Here is a 23,276-nt window from a genome sequence, read left to right on the forward strand (position 1 = left end):
ACAAAATTACAATAAAACAACCTGATTTCGGCATACATGTCATGTATCAAACACCTTGCATATAAATTGAAATTAAGCTTTAGTTTAATCTTTGATCCTCTATGGATCCTCATTTCGGTTCAGTGACGACCGCATTGTAACACGGAGAACATGCGAATTGATGTAGTTTAATTCCCAGTAAATTAAGTAATGATTTGGTAGCAGATGCTTTAAAAAATATATTGGTTTTTAAAATGCATGGCGCTATTTTCTACCACAAGCACAGTCTCGTCGATAAACGAGGTATTTTTAATTCCAAAGATTTCTAAATGCAGTTTGGTGTACAAGTGTTCGGCACGTATCGGGGCAGGGCTTCCTGAAGTGTCGGGACAGACGAGGAAGTGCGTTCAGCCAATAGCGACGCGCTGCTGTCGCAAACAAAATCCGCTCAACCAATCGTGATATCCCGTAACCGGATTTTTCTCTTGAATTCGCCTCTGATTTGACGGCTACTCAACCGATGCCGTCATTTCCCTCGTGGCGGCGCATTCGTATCTTTCAATAGCGACGCCAGAGGAGACATGTCCTATTAAATTCGAGGATTCGCTCAACGAATCAGATTTTTCCGTTGCGACCACCACTGTCACCGCAGCCAATCGGGTACCGGGAAACAGAGCTCGGGGCTCAACAGCTTGTTGTTCGCTTTGCAACCCGAGCGAGAGGGGAAGCAACCGTGTTGGTGAATGTAAGTATAAAGATCTTCTTATTCTACCCTGAACCAAACCAGAACTTTGAACGGGAACAATCAACGATAGATCGGGCACACAATGCCGGGTGGATGTCACCGGAGAGGCCGTGAGCATTCCAGTTATTCGCTGTTGTACCGAGCGGTGTGTGAATTGAATGGCAGCGGCAGCGGCTTGTTTTCGCAGTGAAGAAATGTGAAGCTCCTGCGCCTTTTGTGGAACTGCCGCTTATTAAATAAATAAATCCGCAACAGTTTTTGTTCCGTCGACTGTCACAGATTCTTATTCGGTTGGATAGAAACTCAGTTTATCATCCAGACGGTGAGCTGAAGCTGTCGCTAGCCGAGGCTGCTCTGCTGTTATCTCACGGTTTAAATCGCCATATGATCCACAAACTGCCGACTTCAGTCGCTAGTTAGCCAACTAACGCTAGCTAAATTTAGCCTCGAACCGGAGAACGGAGCCGCGGCTCGCTCGCTCTCCTCGCGGGAAACAATCGCTGTTTGGACTTTGGCCCCATTTGGGACTCGGTTTTGTATCTCCGTTTTCCCAGCAGTTGGCTGTTAACTAGCTGGCGGTGTCGGAGGTGGCGTGTGTGTGTGGGGGGGTGAAGTTAGCCGTGCTAGCCGAGCTGACATGGCGAGCTGTGATGGCGACGTGACTCAGTGGAGCTGGGAGAGGAGCGGGAACGAGCGGTTCGTCCTCATCCACGGCCGCTCGGTGTCCCTTCACCGACATTTAACCTCCAGCCAGCTGCCACCGAGGACTCCGTGGTCAGGCCAAGTAGCGGAGTTGGTGAGAGCTTTTTGTGCCACATATTTGATCTGATCCGGGCACGGAGGGAGGAGGGAGGGGGCTGCACCGAGCCAGAGAAGAATGCCTGAGCTAACACAAGTGAGAGGCTGGTTGGTTAGCTTAGCATTCAGTTACCACCTCAGGACAGTTTGACACTTTGTCCCTGTCTGTGTACTGCTGCTGTCCCGCCAACTTTAACCTCCTGTCCCGTTTCTGTCTTACAGTGAGCCCAAATCTTTAGAGCTGGACTCCCTCAAATAGCCGTAAAAGATGAAGGTGAGTGTTTGACCTGCGACACACATCCAGCTGGAACCAGCTTCTCATTACTTAAACTGGGCACTGATTTGTCGTGCACTGGTATATTTCCCAGTCCAAGTAATCTCTGTCCAGTTTATTTCCAACTTGACTCTGTCTCACTACGATTTTTACACTGGAAGCATTTGCATTTGTGTCAGAGCCATAAGCCAGTGTTTTCACGTTCAGGCTGCTTACTAGTCCACAAAATGTACAGATACTCAGACAATGGAACACAAACGCACACGTCTAGAAAGATTATATTTAATGTACCTTAGAGAAACGATAGTGAAGTAAACAAGACAGGAAGTGACAGGAAAACAGTGCTTCCAGACGTGTGGCCTGGGAAAACGTCCGAAGTGACAAACCAAAACTTTGAGTTTAACTCCAAGTTTGGGTGCTCAATGCCTTACATTTATTAATTTATTTGAAATAATTTAAGAGTTTTAGTTCATTTAAATGTTATTAGGAGCTGTGGCACCATGATTTCTAAATAATTTTCACTGTTTGCAACAATTATTTCAACCAATCCCCCATTAATTCTGAATGACCTTGCAATATAAAAACGCCATAAAAACATTGCAGCATGGTCTCGTCTGTCACACTGCTGTACTGCAGCTCACACATACTTTATACTTTGCCTATGACCTGCCAACTGTCGTCGTTCACACAATATAAAGCTGGTAATCGTTGTGGCACAGGACTCCCCACATTAGCTAGTTCTGTCTCCTCCAGTGTCTCCTCCCTTTCTGTCAATGAATACAAGTTCGCATCTCATGTTTAAACCTATTTGTTAGTTAACGTCAACATCGACGTTGTACTGTAACTTCTACCATCAAACTTGATTAAACACCTGCTGAAAAGGCCAAGAATTTAAAAGTCCTGTCCTCAGGTGTTATGTGTCGGACATTAACAATCATGCCTCTGTGCTAAAAAGAGAGACACCATCTAGATTCTAGCTAATATTAGTCATATAAAACGAGCCTTACTACTAAGTTTCTTTTTAGCTTGATCTCATTAAGTGGCTCATTTTCTTCCCACATCTGATCTTCAGAGGAAAGAGAGCAGGGGACACCTGGTACAAAATGTTAATGTATGTAATGCAGACTATTAGTTAATAGTCATTACTCTGAATCATCTCAAAATTTAGGACTGTTCATGGTTTAAACTAATGAATAGAACATGTAGGTTTAGCCATAAAATATAAATGGTACAGTTGTTACTGAAAGGGAGGAGAGATTTAATTTTTTCCAATATTATTATTTTTTTTTGCTGTAGTGGCAGCTGAGATTTAAGCCCGATAATTTCACTATTGAGAACTGTTTGCAGAGGAAACGCTGGAAAGCATTGAATTAAAATGACAGAACGAAAGTTAAATCTAAATAAACACAAACAGAATGCAATGATTTTTAAAAAAAATACTTGTAAAACTTGAAAATAGAATGCAAATACAACATATCAAATGTTGCAGCTAAGAAATGAGACTATGTGACAAATATCTGCATACTTTGAAATTAAAGCCACCAGCAACTTTAAAAATGGTAGGTGGGGTTGCATTTGTGCACAAGGGGTTGTAGAAATTTGAAGACAGATGCTACATGCTACAGTACCTAGTATACAAACAGCTTTTAAAAGGGGAAATTACTAAAACTGCATCTAGTAATAATTCTAAATATAACTGACATGGTCAGGCTGCTTGTAATGTTTGTAGCTTACTACTGATTAACATATAACCTTTATAGTTTTCAATTTAAAAAAATCCAATGTTTGCTGCTTCTGGCCAGGGGTGCAACATTTTTATTAAATCTGAGGCTGGTTCCGAGTTTGCTAGTAGAATCTGTGTAACTGAATAAAAGATAAAACAATGTAAAGCCTTTACTTTACTCACCCCAGAACCAAAAAAAAATACATTTTTTTGTGTAAGAAAAGATAACAGAATGTTTAAGTCACGGCAGTAACACAACTTGTCGGTAACGGTGATTTAAGGATTAACAGCAGCCAAACGCTAAGAGAAACTGCAGGAGTGAAGTATCAAAGTCTCTGTTCTCATTAGCCCTGTCCTTTGTTACTCTGCTCCTCACTGGGAGGCTTTTCTGCAGCCGCACAGTGTCCTTAATGTTACCTGAAGGTGAATTGGATCATGCTCTTAATTGTAACATTTTGGTCACTGTAGATACATTAAAACTGAGGAAAAATGTCACATTGTTGTTTTCCGAAACACACAATGGAATAGCATGAGAGGAGGGGGACTCTGTACTAAAAAAATAAAGAAACTGTTTTATACAAAGTAATTTAAACTTTAAACCATTTTCTTGTGTGAAAGTAAAAAACTTGTAGATGTTACGGAGCTCAAGCAGAAGTAGCGTTTGCTCTAATGACATCTTAAGTTTATTCATTGACTTGAGGACATTTAAGTTAGTTGGCCATGTTTGTACTTAAGAACAGTGTTGCTGACTTATACATGTTTGTTTACATCAGTTTTTGTATCCTGGTTGAATCTGTCATGTCAGAGACGAAACACACTAAATAGGCAGGAAAGGTGAGAGAATAGTTTGGTGTTAGAGTGGTGTTAGTTTTACCACCTTGATCTGAACTGAAATTATTATCAGAACCATTCCCAGCTGCTCATCTCAGATTCTCACATTTCAGGATTTTTCACGTTACTGGAAAAAAAAACTTAGAACAAAGTAGTATACAGATTAACTGAGAATAATCATTAACCAGCCCGAAACCCCCAGAGACACTTGGTCCTGCTTCTGCTGCATTTATGCTCTTTGCTGAACTGTGAGGGAAAGTTATGACCATTTCTGAAGTTAAACTCAGTCTTATTTCTTTGTTACAACAATAGTGTTCTTTAGCAGAGTGTTTCTACTGTCTAGTTTTAGTACTTTAATATAAGCAAAGGATTTAAATTTTTTTGTCCCTCAGTGTTTAGTTACAGCTGGTTTTATCTTCAACTTCATGCAAACTATAAAGCTGGTGGCGAGCAGAGAAATGTCATTGTGTTTAAAATAACGTATGACTGAAACTGAAACTAGCAAAGTGAAATTCATTGTCTAGAAACCTGAAGCGAAGTCTCAAAGATGAAAAATGTTTACAAATGTGTATTAAGTTGTCCAGCAGAGAGGGGTTGTTTGTTACTTTGTCTGTGTCCTAATGTTGATGCACACTCTTTTTATATTTGTCAGATGAGTTTATATTGCACAAATTCTTACAGTTCAAAGACACATTGGGTCATTTAAGTCTGTACATTACTGGGGCTTTACAAGTGTCATGTGGAAACCTTATTTCCCTCTTAAAAGGCTTTTCATCAGACACAGGATATTTATTATAATGTTCAGGTGCCTATTTGTGGTGACATATTTCTAGTCACATTTTTAACTGACACAGATAACCACACGCTAGGCTAGTGTCAGACAGACTTGCATTCTCTCACATCTCAGACCTGATATTAGTCCAACTTTTAAAATATGTCTTATTTCAAATACTCAGACACTTCGGGTAAAGATAAAAAAAATGCTAATATTTTCAAATGGGCTGCAAAGATTTTTAGGACATGTCCATCAAATTTCCATCCACAAATAAGAAAGGTGCTTCTCAAAGTTACAGTGTGCAACATAGTGTGGTTTCTGCTTTATTAGTCATGGTGGAGAATAACAAATGAAGTACAGCTGTTTCAGAGCAGAGAGGACCAGTGTGATTGGAAATATTAAAAAAAAGAAAAATAATTGACATTTTTGTCACATGTTAATCTCTCAAACCATCAAAAACGTCTTGGCTGCTCTGCTGCTTGTTTGCATGTGTACTGATGTGTACGTTCTGTGTTTCAGGCAGCTGACGAGCCTGCCTATCTGACAGTGGGAACAGATGTCAGCGCCAAGTACAGAGGAGCCTTCTGTGAGGCCAAGATCAAGACTGTTAAACGCATGGTGAAGGTCAAGGTGAGACACACAGGACCCAGGTTACCTGCAGACAGGAAGTCCATGCTTCACAAACACTGAATAGACTACACTCAGATATGGGCTAGGACACCTGTGTTACTGCAAACCTGTTTCTAGAGGTAGAGAGAGAGGTATCATGGTATATTCCAGTTAAATCAGAACTTGTTCATAAAGCTTTGCTTAACTAAATCAGACATAAATGGTTGAACGCAGCCTCCATTCCATGTGAACTGAATTGTGGCTGAAACTAGAGCTGTTTTTTCACTCATAATTTCACTGATAAAATATGTCACAGTTAATGGTGCAGGAACTGGAATGTTTTTAGGTTTTATCCAGTATCAGTAATCCAGTAATGGTTGTCTGTCCACTGTTAGAAAAAATCAACAGACTCACAGAATATGATAAACTTGGTTTTTCTAAATGTGAACAAATACAGGCTAAAATGAGGCCAGAGTTGCAGCCCACCGTGTAACTTACTGCAATCACAGTGACATTGTTCGTTTTTATTTTGTATATAAAAAATATGAGATGATCCACAGTTTAACCTGCGAGCTGCCTAGTACAAAGTCTGGGTTATGTGTGAGATTCTTTGTGTGGACCACACTGCTCTGTCCTGAATTGTCAGGATTTAAAGTGAGCGAATGGGCATGTATCAGGCAGCTGATACATCAGCATTTATGGTTCATGATATTTTATAAAAACCTATATCATATTTCCATATTAATACTACCAGGTGGCAATAATGTTGAGGCTGATCAGTGTTCGTGAGTTGTAAGCGGCATGTCCCCGTCTCCATGTCTCTACAGGTGACACTGAAAGGTGAAAGTACGTCCCAGGTGGTGCAGGACGACCAGGTCAAAGGATCTCTGAGGGTAAGCAGACTGTCAGTGTTCAGGTTTATAGGAGTGTCTTTAAAAGTCGGGCCCGCTGTGTTGCTGCCTACAGCTTCCTCAATCTTCACTGGGCACCTCTGTAATGTAACATATACTGTTGAAGTAGGATAAGAGCCACTGTGTAAATCAAAAATCTTCATTCTCAGATGAATGACAAATGTGAACAGAGTTAGATTCAGTGTGAGGAAAAGACCTCATTTAAGAAGAGTCAGCAGAACTTCATTGAGACTTTTGATGATGTCCTTAGTATCACAGTAATTCTGTGATAGTTGTCTGCACATCCGTGAAGCACCTCAAACAGGAGCTGATCAGATAATTTTGGTTACATTTTTGGACAATTTGGACGTAATATGATCACGTACAGGCCACAAAATAGGGCTCGGAGAGTAACTGGCAATAGCTCATTTGATGGGATTTCTGTTGTCCTATTGCTTTCAAACAGGCCTGCATTTAGGTGTTACCATGTTTCCACCTGTCAGATTAGAAGAAACTTTTTTCTTTTTCAAATTCCTCTATTTTCACACTTCATTAACGAGATCGAGTCGTGGTCATCTGAGCTTGCCAAGGAGTTGGTGATGAACTAAACTTTACACAATGATTAAATTTTTTTTTTTTTCATCTCTCCCAAAATCACATTATTGTCATGGGTTTCTGTCTGTTTCATGTGCGTCCAAAAGCAGAGAATCACTCACATTTGGCCTAAAGTAGCTGGACGTTAAAGCCTGTTTCTGTGCGTTGTTCAGGTGGGCTCCACTGTGGAGGTGAAAACCAGTGAGGGATTGTCCAGTGAAGCTATAATCAGTAAGCTGACAGACGCCAGCCTTTACACTGTGGGTAAGTACTTGTTCCAGACAATGGGCTCCTGATGTTACAATTATGTCAGAAACCTCACACAGCACATCTGAAAAAAACTAAATTCTGTTCTATTTATCACCCTCCACCTGTCTTTCCTCTGCCGTCATCTCACCTTTTTGACTCTTCTTCTATTAGAATTCTATTCGTATTCCTAAAATTCAAATTTCATGCAAGCTTTACAATCAGATCCTCAATTCATACAAGGTGTGTGTGTATCTACTACAGTATCAATAATAACAATACACTATGGAGAAACTAAATATTAGATAATTACAAACCTGTATGGACAGTTCCTGCCCTGTTCTGACCTGAATTTTGAACGGCAGGTTTAGGCTACATAATTTGACAGGCAGACCGATCAGATGGAGAGTTTTAGACAAAATAGTTGAGGGTTTTACAGTATAGTGTTTCAAAATGGACAACTGAGATGGTCCACACCTTTCTGATCCAAAGACTAACATCTTGCATGTACGTTTTAAATTTCATGATGGGTTTGGTGACACTGACAGAGAGCTCTTCTACATATAACTGAATACAAAGAAGTGAAAAAGGAATGATGAAGCTGTTGGTGCCCTTGCTAGAGGGTGGATCTGAAAATGAAGATGGTTTTGTAGATGTGTAGAAAAACCACTTCTGTGTCCTCAGTGGACAAGAATGAATAAAGTTCAAACCACCCAGGGTGAGTAGTGCCTTTAGGATTAGGCTGAAGATCACCTTTCAGGAAAAAAGGTATTTTGTATTATCAAGCCGGTTTCTGTCTCCAAAAAAATCTGTTTTTGGCCCAGGAACCTCTCACATAATTTGGTAGAGTCACAGCTAGAAATTATAGCTATGACTGATGGCGTGGTCATTCTGTTTTACAAAAATATCGATTAGTCTGGTTCTGGCCCAAAACAGTGCGTTTTGCCTAAACTCCTTTTTCACAACCCGTCGTCTTTTACAGAGTTTTAAGCTGGGCTATATCTAAAGCAAATTCAGTGTCTGTTGCAATGTTTTGCTTGGTTTATTACCTAGACAATCATCACGGTTCTAAAGAAATACTAATTGTGCAGTTACTCCATTTTTTTCATAGCAAGCTTTCACTCACAGGAATATTCACCAGTACAGAACAAGCATTGTAACCTTTGATTTGTTGTCGGGGAGGAATAAAAGCTTTTGCTCAGTGAGTTGATGTCATGTGATGCCACATCATCTCTTGGATGTCTGACCAATCCCTTGTCAGGATAACTTCGTATTGTGACTGTCCTGATGGAGCCTGATAACTGAACTGTGTTTGTTTCAGTGTTTGATGATGGAGATGAGAAGACTCTCCGTCGTACATCCCTGTGTCTGAAGGGAGAGAGACATTTTGCAGAGAGCGAGGTGAATCACTACTTAGATTCCCAGTTCTAAAAACATCTGAAATCTTCTCAGACCTTCAGTAATATTTAAAATATCTTATCCCCCACAGACATTGGACCAGCTACCGTTGACGAACCCAGAGCATTTTGGCACTCCGGTCATCGGCAAGAAATCAAATCGTGGTGGGCGGCGTTCGTCCCAGGCTGTGTGAGTCTGCAACCTGATTTGTACAACTCTGTTTATACAGCATGCATAGAGACAATCAGGGACATAGACAGACATAAATTATATATTCTGTAGTTAGTTTTTGTTTACTACTCTTTGCTTCTGTGATTTTTCATCTTCTTTTCTGTTTGTTGCTGCATCTTCATCACCTCTAAATCACTGGGTCCAGTCAAACAAAACACTGCTGAAAGTTTAAAACTCTACATGGTGCATTTTTAAAATAATTGCTACTTTAACATTACCTGAAATACTGACCTTCCCACTTTCTGTCTCAGTGCTGATGAGGAGAACGAGTCTTCATCCAGTGAGGATGAGGAAGATGACCGGAGGAGGCTACATGATGAGCTGCTAGGAAAAGTTTGCAGCATCGAGAGCGAAGAAGAGTCCAGCAACTGGTTCCTGGCTCTGGTAAACAAACACACCTCTACTTGTCCAATGCCCCCCGCCCCCCACCCCCCACATGACCCTGCTCTGACTGCAGCTGTGTGTCTGTCCTGCAGGTGGTGTCTCCAAGCTGTAACGATGAGCTTGTGGTGAAGAAGGATCAGTGTCTGGTCCGATCGTTTGGCGATGCCAAGTTGTGAGTCCTATTATTATTATTATTATTATTATTATTATTATTATTTTATTGATCAGTAATGGGAGGCTGCTAGAGTTTGATCAGAGTCTGATCGTCTCTATCTCTGCTTCGTCCTGCAGCTACACGATAGCAAGGAGACACGTCCATGCCGTCAACTCCATCAGCATTACTAAATCAGAGTTCTCCAGGAGGAAAGGTGAACCAGGGCATCCGCTGACTCACAGACGGAACTCGCTACTGATCTTTCTTTACTCTCTCCTCCTTTTGCTCTTCTTCTACACCTTTTTCCACTCTCCCTATGTATTTTCCCTCTTTATTTCTTCTGTCCTTCTCCTCTTAATTTAATTTAATTTTTCTCTCAACTAAGTTCTCTCACTCATATTCCTCTCCATTCTCCTTTTCTTATTTTTACCCCTCGTCATCTTGTTTTTCCATCTTTTATTTTCATTCTGTGCTCCATCATGTTCGTCCTCCTCCACCAACACCTGTGTTTCTTCGCCTTTATTACCCTCCACCTGTCTTTCCTCTGCTGTCATCTTATCATCTCACCTTTTTGACCCTTCTTCTATTTGTCCTTCTTTCCTTTGCCTTCTTTTTTTTACCTCTTTTTCTGCCTACATCTGTTTCGCTCTGTCCTTATGTCCCACATTTGTCATTTCTTCCCCCTACTTTTGTCCTCAGGTTTTGAGGCAGCCCAGATGTTCCTGAGGAACAAGAAGGTTCCAGATGTGTGGAAGATGGACATGAGTCAAATCCTGGACTCATCGTCCAGCGATGATGAGGATGATGAAGAGGATAAGGAGAGTGAAGAAGAGGAAGAGGAGGAGGAAGCTGAAGATGAGAAGAAAAAGAAGAAACACATAAAGGAGGAGGTGAGACTCAAATGAGACACAGGATGACTATTTGTGGGGTAGGGGATGGGTGGACTGCTGGGAAGTCAGGTCCTAACCTACCTCTCTGTGTGCAGCCGGAGGAGGAAGCAGACCCTGAGGAAAGAGACAACTTCTTGCAGCAGCTCTACAAGTTCATGGAAGACAGAGGTGAGACTGGGTCACAGCTGCATGCTGCTGTTGTATTCATGGCCTGTCAGAGTTACGATATTTATAAGTTTCCCGTGTTTTCAGGTCAAATCTTAGTGTGGACATGCTCTAACACTGTTTCTCTGTCCATCAGGAACTCCCATTAATAAGCCTCCGGTGTTGGGCTATAAAGACCTGAATCTCTTCAAGCTCTTCAGACTTGTCTACCACCTGGGAGGCTGCCACAAGGTGAGGGCCGGTTTGTTTATTTATTTATTTACTCCACAGCTGCTTCTCTGTTCCACCACAGCAAAGAATAAACATGCTTCTACGGGCCATGTAACCTACTGAAGGCCAAGTGAGATGTTGCTGAGACAGGTTTTGCATGCTGGAGTGAAGTTGTATGATGTAACGTCCTCTTAGCTGTCTGACCAGAGCCCAAGAAGCTTAAAGGTCTATTCAGCTTGCAGTCCCAGCTTCAGGCTGACTCTGTTCCCCTGTTTGTAGATTGAGTCTGGGACAGTGTGGAAGCAAGTCTACATTGACCTGGGGATCCCAGTGCTAAACTCTGCTGCATCGTACAATGTTAAGACTGCCTACAGGAAGTAAGAACACATCAGCCACCCTCTCCTGAATCATTTCCTATCAGCTCCCTGGTTTGCCAATAATGTGCTTTGTGTCCTCAGGTACCTGTACGGATTCGAGGAGTACTGCCGTTCCGCCTCCATCACTTTCAGGACCATCCATCACAACGATCCCTGCCCTCCTGCTTCCACACCTACCAATCAGAACACAGCAGAAGCAGAGCTTAAAGAGTCCTTACAGGTGAAAGTTGAGCCTGTCAGTGACAAGACTGAAGAGGCGGAGTCAGAAAGCGAGAGTGAGAAGGAGGAGGTGATGGAGAGACAGTCATCGCCGAGGGTGAGACCCTGGGAATCTTTACAAACTGTCAAATCTTCTAAGACAGTGGATTTACTGTTTAAAAAAAACACCTTCCTTTCTGCTCTTTCTCACACTTTCATCTTGTGAACTGTGAACACTTTTCTGATAGGACTTTGCTTTGATGTTTTCTCCTTTACTTAGATTTTGGCTGCCTTGTACCTCACTTGTAATTCGCTTTTGATAAAAAAGTCTGCTAAATGACTAAATGTAAATGTAAACTGCTCTGTTTTCAGGGGAGAAGAAGGTGTGTGGGGAGTCAGCTGAAAGCTGAGAGAGAACCACCCTCCAGACCAGACAAAAGAGGAGGAGGAGAAAACAGCGAGGAGCCAAGGGAGGTGAGGAGACGCAGCAATAGACGACTGGATGACTCCGAGAAAGGCTCAGAGGAGGAGGAGGAAGATGAGGAAGATGAAGAAGAAGGAGATGAGGAAGAGGAGGAGGAGGAGGAGGAAGAGGTGGAGAGGAGGAGAGGAGCCAGGTGAGACTGAAAGAAATACAACAGCAGTAGGTTGAGTTTTAAATTTAGCACAGATTAGAGCTGGTTTCTGGTCTCTTGATAAAATGTCATATTTATTGATTAGAGGCCATTGACATAAACAGTCACTTTAGATGCTAAACCAGGCACACACATAGTTTCTGCAGCTTCAGACTACTAATATGATCGCTTAACATTTAGATTCAGGTCGCTGAGTGACAGACCTTGAGAGACACAACTTGGGTTAAAAAAAAAAAAAACACTTCTAAAGTAACATCACAATTTGATGCTTGGTGCTCAGAAAATGAATTGTGTGTGTCAGGAGTGAGGAAGAGGAGGATGGAGACTCTGTGACGGGGACAAAAGTGAGGGTGAAATATGGCAGAGGCAAAACTCAGAAGATCTACGAGGCTCACATCAAGAAGACTGACATGGACAATGGAGAACAGTTCTACCTGGTTCACTACTATGGCTGGAACGTGAGGTCAGTGTGTGTTGGGCCCATATTGTTGTCTCACACAGTTGCTGTATAAATTAAACAGAAAGTAATAAAACCTCAGCACAAAAAGGCCAACAGATATGTTGGTATCTGACCAATCACAGCTCTTGATATGAGCCTTTGTTTTTCTGTAAGTCTTCTCAGTTCTTCGTCCGTCGAGGTTCTTTAACGGGTGATTTAGCTTAATGCATGGCTGTTCTCTTCATTCATCTGTCAGGTGCAGCTGCTGTCGGGTGTCTCAGTCATTGTTGGGTATTGCACTGAAAGTGGATGTAACAGTAGAAACACGTCAGATTAAAATGTGTCTTCAGAAAGTATTGTGACCCCTACAACTCTACATACATGGAAACTTTTATCCCCCAATTGATACGGATTTGAAAGATCCCTCCTCATATACAGATATGATGCAGGAATATTTTCTGAAATGAAAATGTGTGAAACATGTCCAGCAGAGTTGACATCCCTCCATATCCAAATGGCTCTGCAAATCAGAAGTTCCAGCTCTTACAGCTGTTGGTGATCATTTCAGTAAGTAAAGTAAATGCAACATGTGAGCGGAAAAGTAGACTGTTAGAGTCAGAGCATCAGTTTTACTTTACTACCCTTTTACCCTTTTAAGTTTTTTTGTTTTGTTTTGTTTTGTTTTTTTTAAGGTATTTGAAGGAACTCTGTTGTTGTTCTGCCTCTCTCATCGCTGTGGTACTGCACAGTCAATTGTAGTGTGGTGGTATAATTAGTACTGTGACTGAAATATTGATGCATGTGCATTAGTCTCTGTTTTGGGTCCATGTCAATACTATAGTCAGTATGAAAAGATCAGTTCTGGTGGTCTTATATTCATATGTTAATGGGTACTTCTCATTACCTTATTTCTCCTTATAACTCATTGGTTGACCCGTAAGTTGTTTCCTGGACTGATCATTAAGGATTCTTTATTCCCTTAATTCTGTTCAGAGGAGTAAGGATTGAGGAGGCATAAGTGAGAAAGCACAGGTGCATCCTTCACCGGTCTTTTACCAGAGCAACACACCCCTGTATTAGAGATCTGTTGGTGACTGATCTGAAGCTGCAGTTTTGTACCGTGACAAATCCCATATTATTCTTAACTGCTATCTTATAGAAACTTTGGAATTTATTTGTTCTGATTCACAGTTGGATCCATGTTAAAAAGGTCAAAGTAATAAAGCACATGTCCATCATTCATCACACATTTTTTTTTTTTTTTTTTTTGCTTGTGCTAGTACTTTAATTACAGCTTCACCAAAAGACCTGATTCAAATTGAAACGAATAAAATCTTATAGGGAGTTTTACACACAAAGACAAACAGATTATCAATAAATGCAAACACTAATATAGCAGCATATATAATATAATGCCTTTTTAGCAGGTGTTATCATTCTCTGTGCGCTTTAGGAACGTTACAGTTTATCAGATGACAAGTGGGTCTCCTCCATTCCTCTCTCCTCTTGTTATTTCCTCGCACATTACATTGAAGAGCCTAAGACACATGATCGCAAGTGTGACGAAAGAGGAGACCATTTAAGTTAACCAGACCCTATGTACCCTATTACATGAGTACGTTTCCAGTACATCCATGTGTGTGCAGTGTCATTTCCTTTTTGATTTTGACACAGATTGATTTATTAGGCTTGATAGCCTGCAAGTTGTTCTTATGATAAACTCTTCATTGTGGAAGTTAGGTTGTCTTTTCGTCAGCTTCAGTGGTGACGAATGAATGAGTGCACATTATCTAAGCAGCTGTGAGAGTTTTCACTGTAACACTGAAGTAAAGAAATAAATATTTGGATTTTCAGCTCTGTCATCTCCTATAGAGCCTCCAAACTTTACCTGAGATAAGAGATTTCCTAATTTAATGAAGTTAAATGAATGTTGTTTACTCCGGGTCCAAAGCTCACCCCCTTGAGAATAATTTTTCTGTGGGAAGAGATTTCTCAGTTGGCCCAGTGGTTGTGTCTTAACAGTTGGTCCTAATAGTTGTCTGCTCTACAGGTACGACGAGTGGGTGAAGGCCGACAGGATCATCTGGCCCGTGGAGAAAGGAACAAAAAAGAGAAAGAGGAGAAGGTTAAAGGTGAGGCATCGGACTGTTTCCATGTGGCCGGCTGAAGGCAAGGTGTGATGATGCTAAGACAGGTTTCGCAAACTAGACTGAAGTCTTGTGATGCTACTTCCTCTTGGCTGTCTGACCAGAGCCCCCCTGAACTCTGATACAGTGTTTGTGCCTCCATGTGAAATTTTTCTTGCTCTTCAGATCATGACCGTACCCCTTAGTGCTATTTAAATAAGGTTTAATTTAGTGGAAACCATCAAGGTAGAGGTTCTGGTAAAATGCAGGTAAGACTCGTCCTCATTGCAGTTTCTCTCAGCAGAACAAAGATGAGGGGGACAAAGATAAAGACGAGGAGAAGCAAGCGGTGAAGCCAATGGGAGCACGGCGTGGTCGTCCACAGATCAGAACCACACCAAGCAGCTCAGCAGGATGCAGCGTGTCCAAAACACAGAGCAGTGAGGGACGATCCAATGGCAAGAGCAGCAAGACTGAGACGACATCCAGCATGTCCAACGGAGACAGTAAGATACTAAAACTGTATAACCAAATCAGTCTGCTGATTTTTATTCTTTCATTTAAACGCATGCAAAGTTGCAAACTGACTGCGTTGTGCCAGAAATGTTCTGTTCTGACTAAAAGTAAAGACACCTGCTTGATTTTTGGAAATCACCAAGGTGAGACTGTCACCATGTGAAATATAAAATCCCTCACACCAGCAGCACCTTCACACTTTGCAGTTCGGCAGAAAATCAGCTTCGTGTCTGTTAGTAAATGATGTAGCGCTTCACGATGCCGTGAAGTCCTGGTGTAGAACACCTAAAACTTTTTTTTATTGCTGATGATCAGCACTGTTTGATTACAGTTTTACACTAAAGGAAATTTTCACGTGATTTACATCTGAATCTTCACAGTAGCTTTAGATCCACATTTAAATATGTCTGCACAGAGCAATGATGTTGGTCCCCGTAAGTTCCATAAACGGCATTAGGAAAATATGATTTTTGTCTCATGTGATTTGAAGGCCTCACTGTTGTAAGGAGCCTATCCTTTGAGATTAATCACAATATAAGATCATCAGACTGCCCAGCCTTAGTTAGGACAAGTGTCTGTCCTTCTGATGAAGTCTCATCCTCTCTGCAGACACTCCTCGCAGGAGAACCAGGAGAACATCTGGCATGTACGACTCAGACAGAGCATCCAATGGTGAGAAAAACAAAACAACTTTTCTCTCTGTCATTGATCACTTTAATCCTTAAAAAATAAGCAATATCTCTTTCTGCAGAGGATTCTGGGAACTCTTCAGACGACAGTGAATCAGAAGACTCGCCTGATAAAAAGCCATCTCCATGGCGAGGAAGGTCTGAAGGCCCATCCTGCCAGGAGGAGGAAACAAGCGAGGTTGCCAACATCGCAGCGCCTGACAGTGACAGCACTGTCATCACAGCAACGACAGATCAGACATCTGCAGCATCACCGTGTCCCAGCATGCCACTGGAGAAAGTCGTTAGCCCACCAGAGAAGGAGCTGGAGGAGCCAGAGCAGGGGGAGGAGCCTGTGAAAGAAGGCACCGTGTTGCAGACGGAGCCAGAGAACGAAACCACTCCAGAACAAAGGATAACGTCTGGACAAGAGGCACTCAGGACGTCTCCCAACAGGACATCTCTTCCTCCTGACAAGCTCCATAAATTGTCTCCTGAGAAGCAGCAGCAGGTGTCATCCCCTCTACCTGCTGTGGAGGAGGAGGACCAGTCCACTCCTCTATCCTCCCCAAGGGGCAAAAGTCGCAAGGCTATCCTCAGGGAGACGTCCTCTGAGACTCCTCCCAAAACCCCCCTGTGCACTCCCACCCCCACAGCTGCTCCCAGCCCCTCTCAGACAGTTGCGCTGTCTTCTCCTCCTCACAGTGTCTTAAAGAGACAGGATGAGCCCATGGTTGTCCTCCATTGCCTCCCCACCCAGCACCTCTGCCTCGAGTCTCCTATAGTGGACTCGGACACAGACTCTGCCACAGAGGAGGAAGAGGAGGCGGAGGTTAGGGTTTTACCTGAAGATAGAATCAGCGTGGCACTTAAACGCAAAGTGGCAGAAGAGAGAGGAGCAGACAAGAAGTTCTGCCCTGACAGGAGGCAGGAGGAGGCTGCCTCCCCCAAAACCCCTGCCACCACAACCAAGAAGGCAGCTGGAGCTTCACCTAAAACCCTCCCCTCGCCAATCCACTCTGAGAGGAGAAATAAGGGTGTGATGAAGACAGAGGAGTTCCCCCTTCCTGCAATAGAGATGCTAGTGGAGGCATCAGAGGAACGTCTCATTGGTGGAGCCATGAAGAAACCAGAGGTCCATGCTGGGACACCTCCACTCAATCCAGAGGCCCCGGACCCCTCCCCAGCTGAGGAGCTGGAGCCGCAGATTGACCCTGAGGCGCTGGTCTGCCACGAGGTTGACCTCGATGACCTCGATGAAAAGGAGAAACCAACCATCTCCTCAGAGCACCTCCTGCTGGTGATGAGGGAACAGCAACAAACTCCACCCCCACTGCCACACCTCCTACAGGCCTCTCTCCCCTCCCTTCACGCCAAGCACATATCCCAGTCCCCTGTCAGCCCCTGCCAGCCCACTGCAGCTCAAAGCTCCACCCTCAGCCCAGAGGAACTCCACACAGTCAGGAGCTCTGGGGAGGAGGGCGGAGCAGCAAGGGGGGAGACAGAGACAGACTCCAGTCCTGGGTGTGATTGCAGCACTACCTCCTCCACCTCCCTGCTGTCACTGCAGGAGAACAAGGACAAAGGTAAGACCACACCTGGAGAAGAAGGAGGAGGAGGCGCGGTCATGCTTGAACTTACAGGTTACAACACAAACACTTTAACTGTGTTCACATAACAAATATTTTGGTTCACATTCCAAAAATTTGCTTTGTCCACACTTCCTTGAAAAGGGGCACAAAGTTTGGATTTGGGCCACTTCAGCTGTGATGTGAATGTAGCCACTGAGGCAAACTTAGTTCTAATATGCTCCTGTGAAACCTCTGAAAACTGTGGTCTTGCTCAGGTTAATTAGCCCTTTTCATCAATATTCTGATAAGTTCTTTATAAGGCTTTGTGTATTTATACTAAACTCTGGATGTCAGTGATTTCTCATTAGTCTTCTAATAAATCCCTTAAAATCTGTGTTCCCTGATAATGGAGCCTCACCAGCTTTGTCATCACTCTAACCTGTGCTTCTCAGTCTGACCACAAGGTGGCACTGGGGAAGAAAACATGAATTGTAGTGTAACTGTCAGGACCTGTAACCTAGTCACTGTCGTACCTGGTTACTTAAGATGGTGGATCCTCTTAATGTTACATTTGCCGTTGTCAATTAAAGCAGTGATCTGTATAAGCAACGTGGTTGTAGTGAGTGACCTTTATGACCTTTGACCCCTTTAGGTCAAAAGAGGGTGATGGACTGTAACTCAAGCCCGTCGGCCAAGAAGCAGAAACGCAACCAGAAGCGACCAAACACAGCTGTAAAGGTGGAGAAAAACGGAGCAGGTGAGCTCACAGTGTGTGATGGCAGCGCTTCTGTCACATGTCATTGCAGGAAGACTCTGACACGTTTGCTTCAAACTGAATTCAACCCAGATTTGTCACAGCTTGACGACACAACACACTGATATAAATTGAGGGTTTTATTGTTATAAAACAGCCCATGATAAACTTTGTCTTTGCAGGTCATAGCAGTGACAGCGAGGACCAGTCTCGTCTCTCTTCTTTGTCCAAGTCTCAGAAGTCCCGTTGTCCTGGTCTCTCGTCTCCGTCTTCTCACAGTAAAGACAAGCAGAACTTCCCCTCCCCTCAGCGCACGTACAAGTGGACGTTCCAGCTCGGTAAACAGCTCTTGACATTTTCACGTGTCAGCACAGAGATAAGATGCAAGGACTTGCTTTTGAGGAAATTAAAGGTCTTCACTGTAGGAAGTAATGTTACTTTAGGAAAACCTGCAGTACTGTTGGTTAATTCATTCTTCTATCCATTTTCTGTGGCTTATCCAGGTCATGAATACCACACTATGTGGTAACTGTTTAAATGAATGTGAGAAATACTGCAAGTAATCGTCGTGTATCGTGATGACTGCGACCAAATAAGGAATCAACATAATAGATAATGTCCGTTGCAGCTGTATTTTATTTGATGCCTAAGGTCATTTTAGAACAAACTGCTAACCTCCACAGGATGAAATGTTTTTCACTTTACCTGTCAAATGCCAGTGACGTGCCAGTCAGGAACGGGAACAAAAACACAAGAAATGACTTTGTTTTTCTGGTTTCCCCTTCAGATGAGTTGGACAGCATGTCAAGTACAGAGAGGATCTCCTTCCTGCAGGAGAAGCTGCAGGAGATTAGGAAATACTATATGAGCCTGAAGTCAGAGGTGGCCTCCATCGACAGACGCAGGAAGAGACTAAAGAAGAAAGACAGAGAAGGTACGAGTCTATTTATTTATTTTATTTTATTTTATTTTATTTTACTTTACTTTACTTTACTTTACTTTACTTTACTTTACTTTACTTTACTTTACTTTACTTTACTTTACTTTACTTTACTTTACTGAGGTGGAAATATTCAACTGAATTGAGTTCTTCTGCTAGTTTGGGTTAAGAAAAATTAATCTTTGAAATGTGATTGTTTGTGTTTCAGTGTCGAACACAACAGCGTCAACCTCCTCAGGTTCGTCGGACACAGGTATGAGTCCGTCCTCGGCCTCACCTGCTCAGAACACCGTTGCTGTGGAGTGCAGGTGATGACACGCCAATACAGACTCCACCCATTTCTGCTCAGCCCTGCCCCCTCCAGCACCAGGCGCCACTCAATCTACTATGTGAGGGCATAATGGGAAAATACATTTGCCCTCCAGGTTGATGTCTGAGCTTCAAGCAACGGAAACTCCATCATTTCTTCAGTTTGTGGGAGTAGGAGCGGCGGGGGCAGATAGGGAAGGGCGCAGTAATACCATCTGACTTTAGCCCCACCCTCTCACCTGTGGACTGACTTCCTGTTCGAGGAGACATAAAAATCAGCTTGCTGGCTTTTCAGCCACCACATAGCGCTTTTTTTTTTTTTTTAAAAAAACCTCCTTTTTTCCTTTTCTTCATTGCCCCAGTGCGTCTTCAGTACTTTAACTCAGTGATGGGGGGGCTCATTGATGAAGGGTCAGAGGGCGCCTGTACAACACTGTACACATCGAAGAAGAAACCGATTCCTGACGCAGTTCATTATGCAAAGGTTTGTTGTTTTGTTTTTGTTTGGTTTTTTTAAGATAAGAAAAAAGTTTTAAATAATGTTCCCAGACTTCCTGCTGTGAGTGTTTTTGGTCATTTTATATAAATTCAGAGCTTTTATTTTGGTAAAAACAAACAAAACTTTCAAAAAAGTTGACATCACAGCAGGAGACAAAATAAAGTGTTTGTAGAAATTAAACTTTTTTTTGTGTAAAATAATTTAAATAAAGCATCTGCAGCTTGTTAAATATGTATTGTTTGAACAGAAGAGTTTTTTGTTTTGTTTTGTTTTTTTTAAGTGTATTTTATTTTGGAAGGTCACTACTGCCAGAATAGCAAATCATTAAAAACAGGTGCGACTAAAACAAAAATTCATGGAAAATGGTAATCGTCAATAATTTTGATTTAAAATGTGTAACTTAAAGTTCTGGTGTTGATTCGCTTTGTTGATTCACATCATTTCAGAATTTTGAATTGTAGTAGAGCTAACTGATTTAAAGTCTCTAATATTGAGACTGTAAATCTTTTATTTTAACTTTTTGTTTGTTTTAGTAAATTGAAAGTGACTTAATCTCTCAAAATGTCTAATTTTCTTGGACTAATGACTTTGACATATTTCAGTATATTGAAATCAGGAAATTTGACTTGAATTACAATTTGGGTCAGTTATCTCAGCTTTGACTTGGGTAAAACAAACTTAAAAAACCAAAATCGTAATTCTGACTTATTTTATTCTGAGCTGTTATTGTGACTTGATATGATATAAATTTAAGCCAAAATTTACATTTTCAATCAAAATACTTCTGCATGGTGAAAGTTACCTTGTATTTCATAATTTGACAAGTGTAGGTTTAACTTGAACTAATGGTGTTGTAGGCACATTTTACTATTAAAAGGCATCATATTTTCCCCATAAACATACATTTTAATTATTTAGCAATTTGTAATCGTTTTAAGTCAGTTTCAATTTACTGTTTCCTAATTTCCTAGGTTTTTTTTTTCCCTAAATAAATTCTACTCCCATAATTTGACGTTAAATAAGGATCATAATTCTAAACTTAAAATAATTAGTTTGAATTAAAAAACATTCAGTCAAACATTTGGTTCAATATGTATATTTTGTCCTTATTAGGAATTAAAACTTCAAAACTTAGTCATATGTAGAGTTATATTTTGGGTTGCATTTTACAGACTTCCCATGATTATTATTATTCCAATATTTAGTTTTTCTTGGTCTGACCTAATTGAGCTTTCATACATCAGGTCTCTGAGTTCAGTACTGACGTCGCTGGCAGTGGATTTCTGCTGCACTATCTCAACCCCTCCTTTAAGTCCCCCTGACTCTTCTTCGGTGGTTTCCCCTCTGTTTAGCTCGGGCCAAAGCTGATTTCAGCTCCTCAACATTTGTTTTGTACATAAAAAGCTCTGAGAAAAGAATAAAACCACATCATGTATTTGAGAACTACGTTTTACACGCCTGTAAAGAATGATTTATAATATTTTTTAAGACAAGACTGTTTGTACTGTTGTATTATGAAACTCCTCAGTCCCTCAGTCTCGTGTTTTGGTAGCGGCAGTTTCGAGAGCGATGACTGTAAATACAGAAACACACACTTCCTCCTGAAAACAGAAGCCATGCTGGAACAGTGTGCACAATAAGCAGAGCTCTCTGTTTCTAATAAAGTTTTTAAATCTGTATCAACTCTACAGCTGCCTCTCATTTCAGAGCCCTGATCCTGATGCTGATCACCAACCAAGAGTGGTCAATTGTGCCTTCAGGTGCTTCTCATTACCTCAGAAAGACTTTCACTTTTATCCATTTCCACAAGCAGAAGTGTTAAACAGTGTGTCAGTAATTGATGTGGTTAGTAATGTTTTAGAGCCATGTTCCAAAATTAAGGTAGTTAATTTTTTGGTGCAACATTATGAGATATGAGTTTTGTTTTTTTACGTCACAATCTTTCATGTATGTGTATCTAACCCTCTGCAGCAGAGGCAGTTAAACAATGTGATTCAATATTATCTTCACTGGCGAAAACAGTTCACAAACATCTGCAAACTTTTGTTTCTATTGTTTTAATTCAATCCAATATTTGTAAAAGTATCTCAAAAAACACAAAGGGAAAACTATTTTTAAGCATATTTGAATGAAGCATGTTAAACCTTCAGAAATAACTGCCTGACTAATCTGTGCCATTCTACTGTTTTTGCAGATTTAAGTACGCAAACACTCAAACTGAACCTGCATGTCCCTCCCAGGTTTGAAAACATCCTAATATAAGTTAATGTCCAGTAAACCAACATTGTGTTTTGGTTAGTTTTGTGCTTCTCCTCCATAGGGAAATTGATTTTCATAATTTTCAGTCTAAATTACAAGTGAAAATGACCAAACAACAACAGCTTCCGTCAGAAATGCGTCAGTCTGTACTCATCTTGAGAAAGGAAAATTATTTTTTTTAAGATAAAGCCAAGAATCCAAGATTTTTTTTTTTAAAGGTGAATGTTATTCTCCCTAGAGACGTACAGCAACTAGGAAAAGCAACTGTCCAGAAGACAAGTACTTATGAAAGTCCATGAGCAAACGACTCCTCGCTGCTCCTGAATTGGCTGCATCCTTGAAAAACGAGAGAAACTAGTGTGCACAGACAGTGAGTTGAAGACTCAGGTCACCAGGTCTCATGGGCAGATTTGCCAAGAACAAAACCCTAAGGTTGGTAAATAGGGAAAAAAAAATGTTGCAGTGGGGCCAGATGCACAAGCAGTGGACTTCAGATCTTTTCCTTTGGGATGTTCCCTTTCAGGGGTCTCCACAGCGAATTATGTGCCTCCATCTAACCCTGTCCTCTGCACCAACTAACTTCATGTCCTCTCTCACTACATCCATAAATCTCCTCTTTGTTCTTCCTCTAGACCTCCTGCCTGGCAGCTCCAACCTCAGCATCCTTCTACTGATATATTCACAGTTTCTCCTCTGAACATGTCCAAACCACCTCAATCTGACTTTATCTCCAACACATCTAACATGAACTGTCCCTCTGATGTCCTCATTCCTGATCCTGTCCATCCTCGTCACTCCCAAAGAGAACCTCAACATCTTAAGCTCTGCTACCTCCAGCTCTGGCTCCTTTCTTTTCTTCAGTGCCACTGTCTCTAAGCCGAACAACATCTCTGGTCTCACCACCGTCTTGAACATCTTTCCTTTCATTCTCACTGATACTTTTTTCACACAACACACCTGACACTTTTCTCCACCCGTTCCAACCTGCTTGCACTCACCTCTTTCCCTCTTTTCCACACTCTCTGTTGCTCTGAACCATTCAGAATCCTGCACCTTCTTCACCTCTGCTCCCTGTAACCTCACCGTTCC

General features: G+C 41.8%; 1 protein-coding gene and 1 non-coding gene across 9 annotated transcripts; both read left to right on the forward strand.

Annotated features, from left to right (window-relative positions):
* The first annotated feature begins 328 nt into the window (after nt 1–328).
* arid4a (AT-rich interactive domain 4A) lies at nt 329–21,605 on the forward strand. Of its 8 annotated transcripts, none has more exons than XM_067479693.1 (25): nt 500–724; nt 1,745–1,796; nt 5,645–5,755; nt 6,562–6,627; nt 7,392–7,482; nt 8,786–8,865; nt 8,954–9,051; nt 9,345–9,477; nt 9,570–9,649; nt 9,769–9,845; nt 10,331–10,521; nt 10,617–10,689; nt 10,823–10,917; nt 11,176–11,273; nt 11,355–11,589; nt 11,844–12,088; nt 12,408–12,569; nt 14,596–14,677; nt 14,973–15,177; nt 15,797–15,859; nt 15,939–17,498; nt 18,079–18,183; nt 18,363–18,518; nt 18,968–19,114; nt 19,329–21,605. In XM_067479693.1, exons 2-25 carry the CDS (start codon nt 1,791–1,793, stop codon nt 19,430–19,432), a joined length of 4,263 nt encoding a protein of 1,420 aa, XP_067335794.1. In that variant the 5' UTR covers nt 500–724; nt 1,745–1,790; the 3' UTR covers nt 19,433–21,605. The 8 variants fall into 8 exon arrangements, with proteins under 8 accessions (XP_067335800.1, XP_067335794.1, XP_067335801.1 ...); XM_067479696.1 differs by having other exon boundaries at nt 508–724; nt 14,976–15,177; nt 19,329–19,749; XM_067479697.1 differs by having other exon boundaries at nt 510–724; nt 15,939–17,441; nt 19,329–19,749.
* Nucleotides 14,717–14,796, forward strand: LOC137102005 (small nucleolar RNA SNORD53/SNORD92). Its single transcript, XR_010911162.1, has one exon. It is a non-coding gene; the product is annotated as a small nucleolar RNA SNORD53/SNORD92 (small nucleolar RNA).
* Nucleotides 21,606–23,276: the final 1,671 nt, after the last annotated feature.

This window comes from Channa argus, chromosome 16 (assembly GCF_033026475.1).
Source record: "Channa argus isolate prfri chromosome 16, Channa argus male v1.0, whole genome shotgun sequence".
Classification (NCBI taxonomy): Eukaryota; Metazoa; Chordata; class Actinopteri; order Anabantiformes; family Channidae; genus Channa; species Channa argus.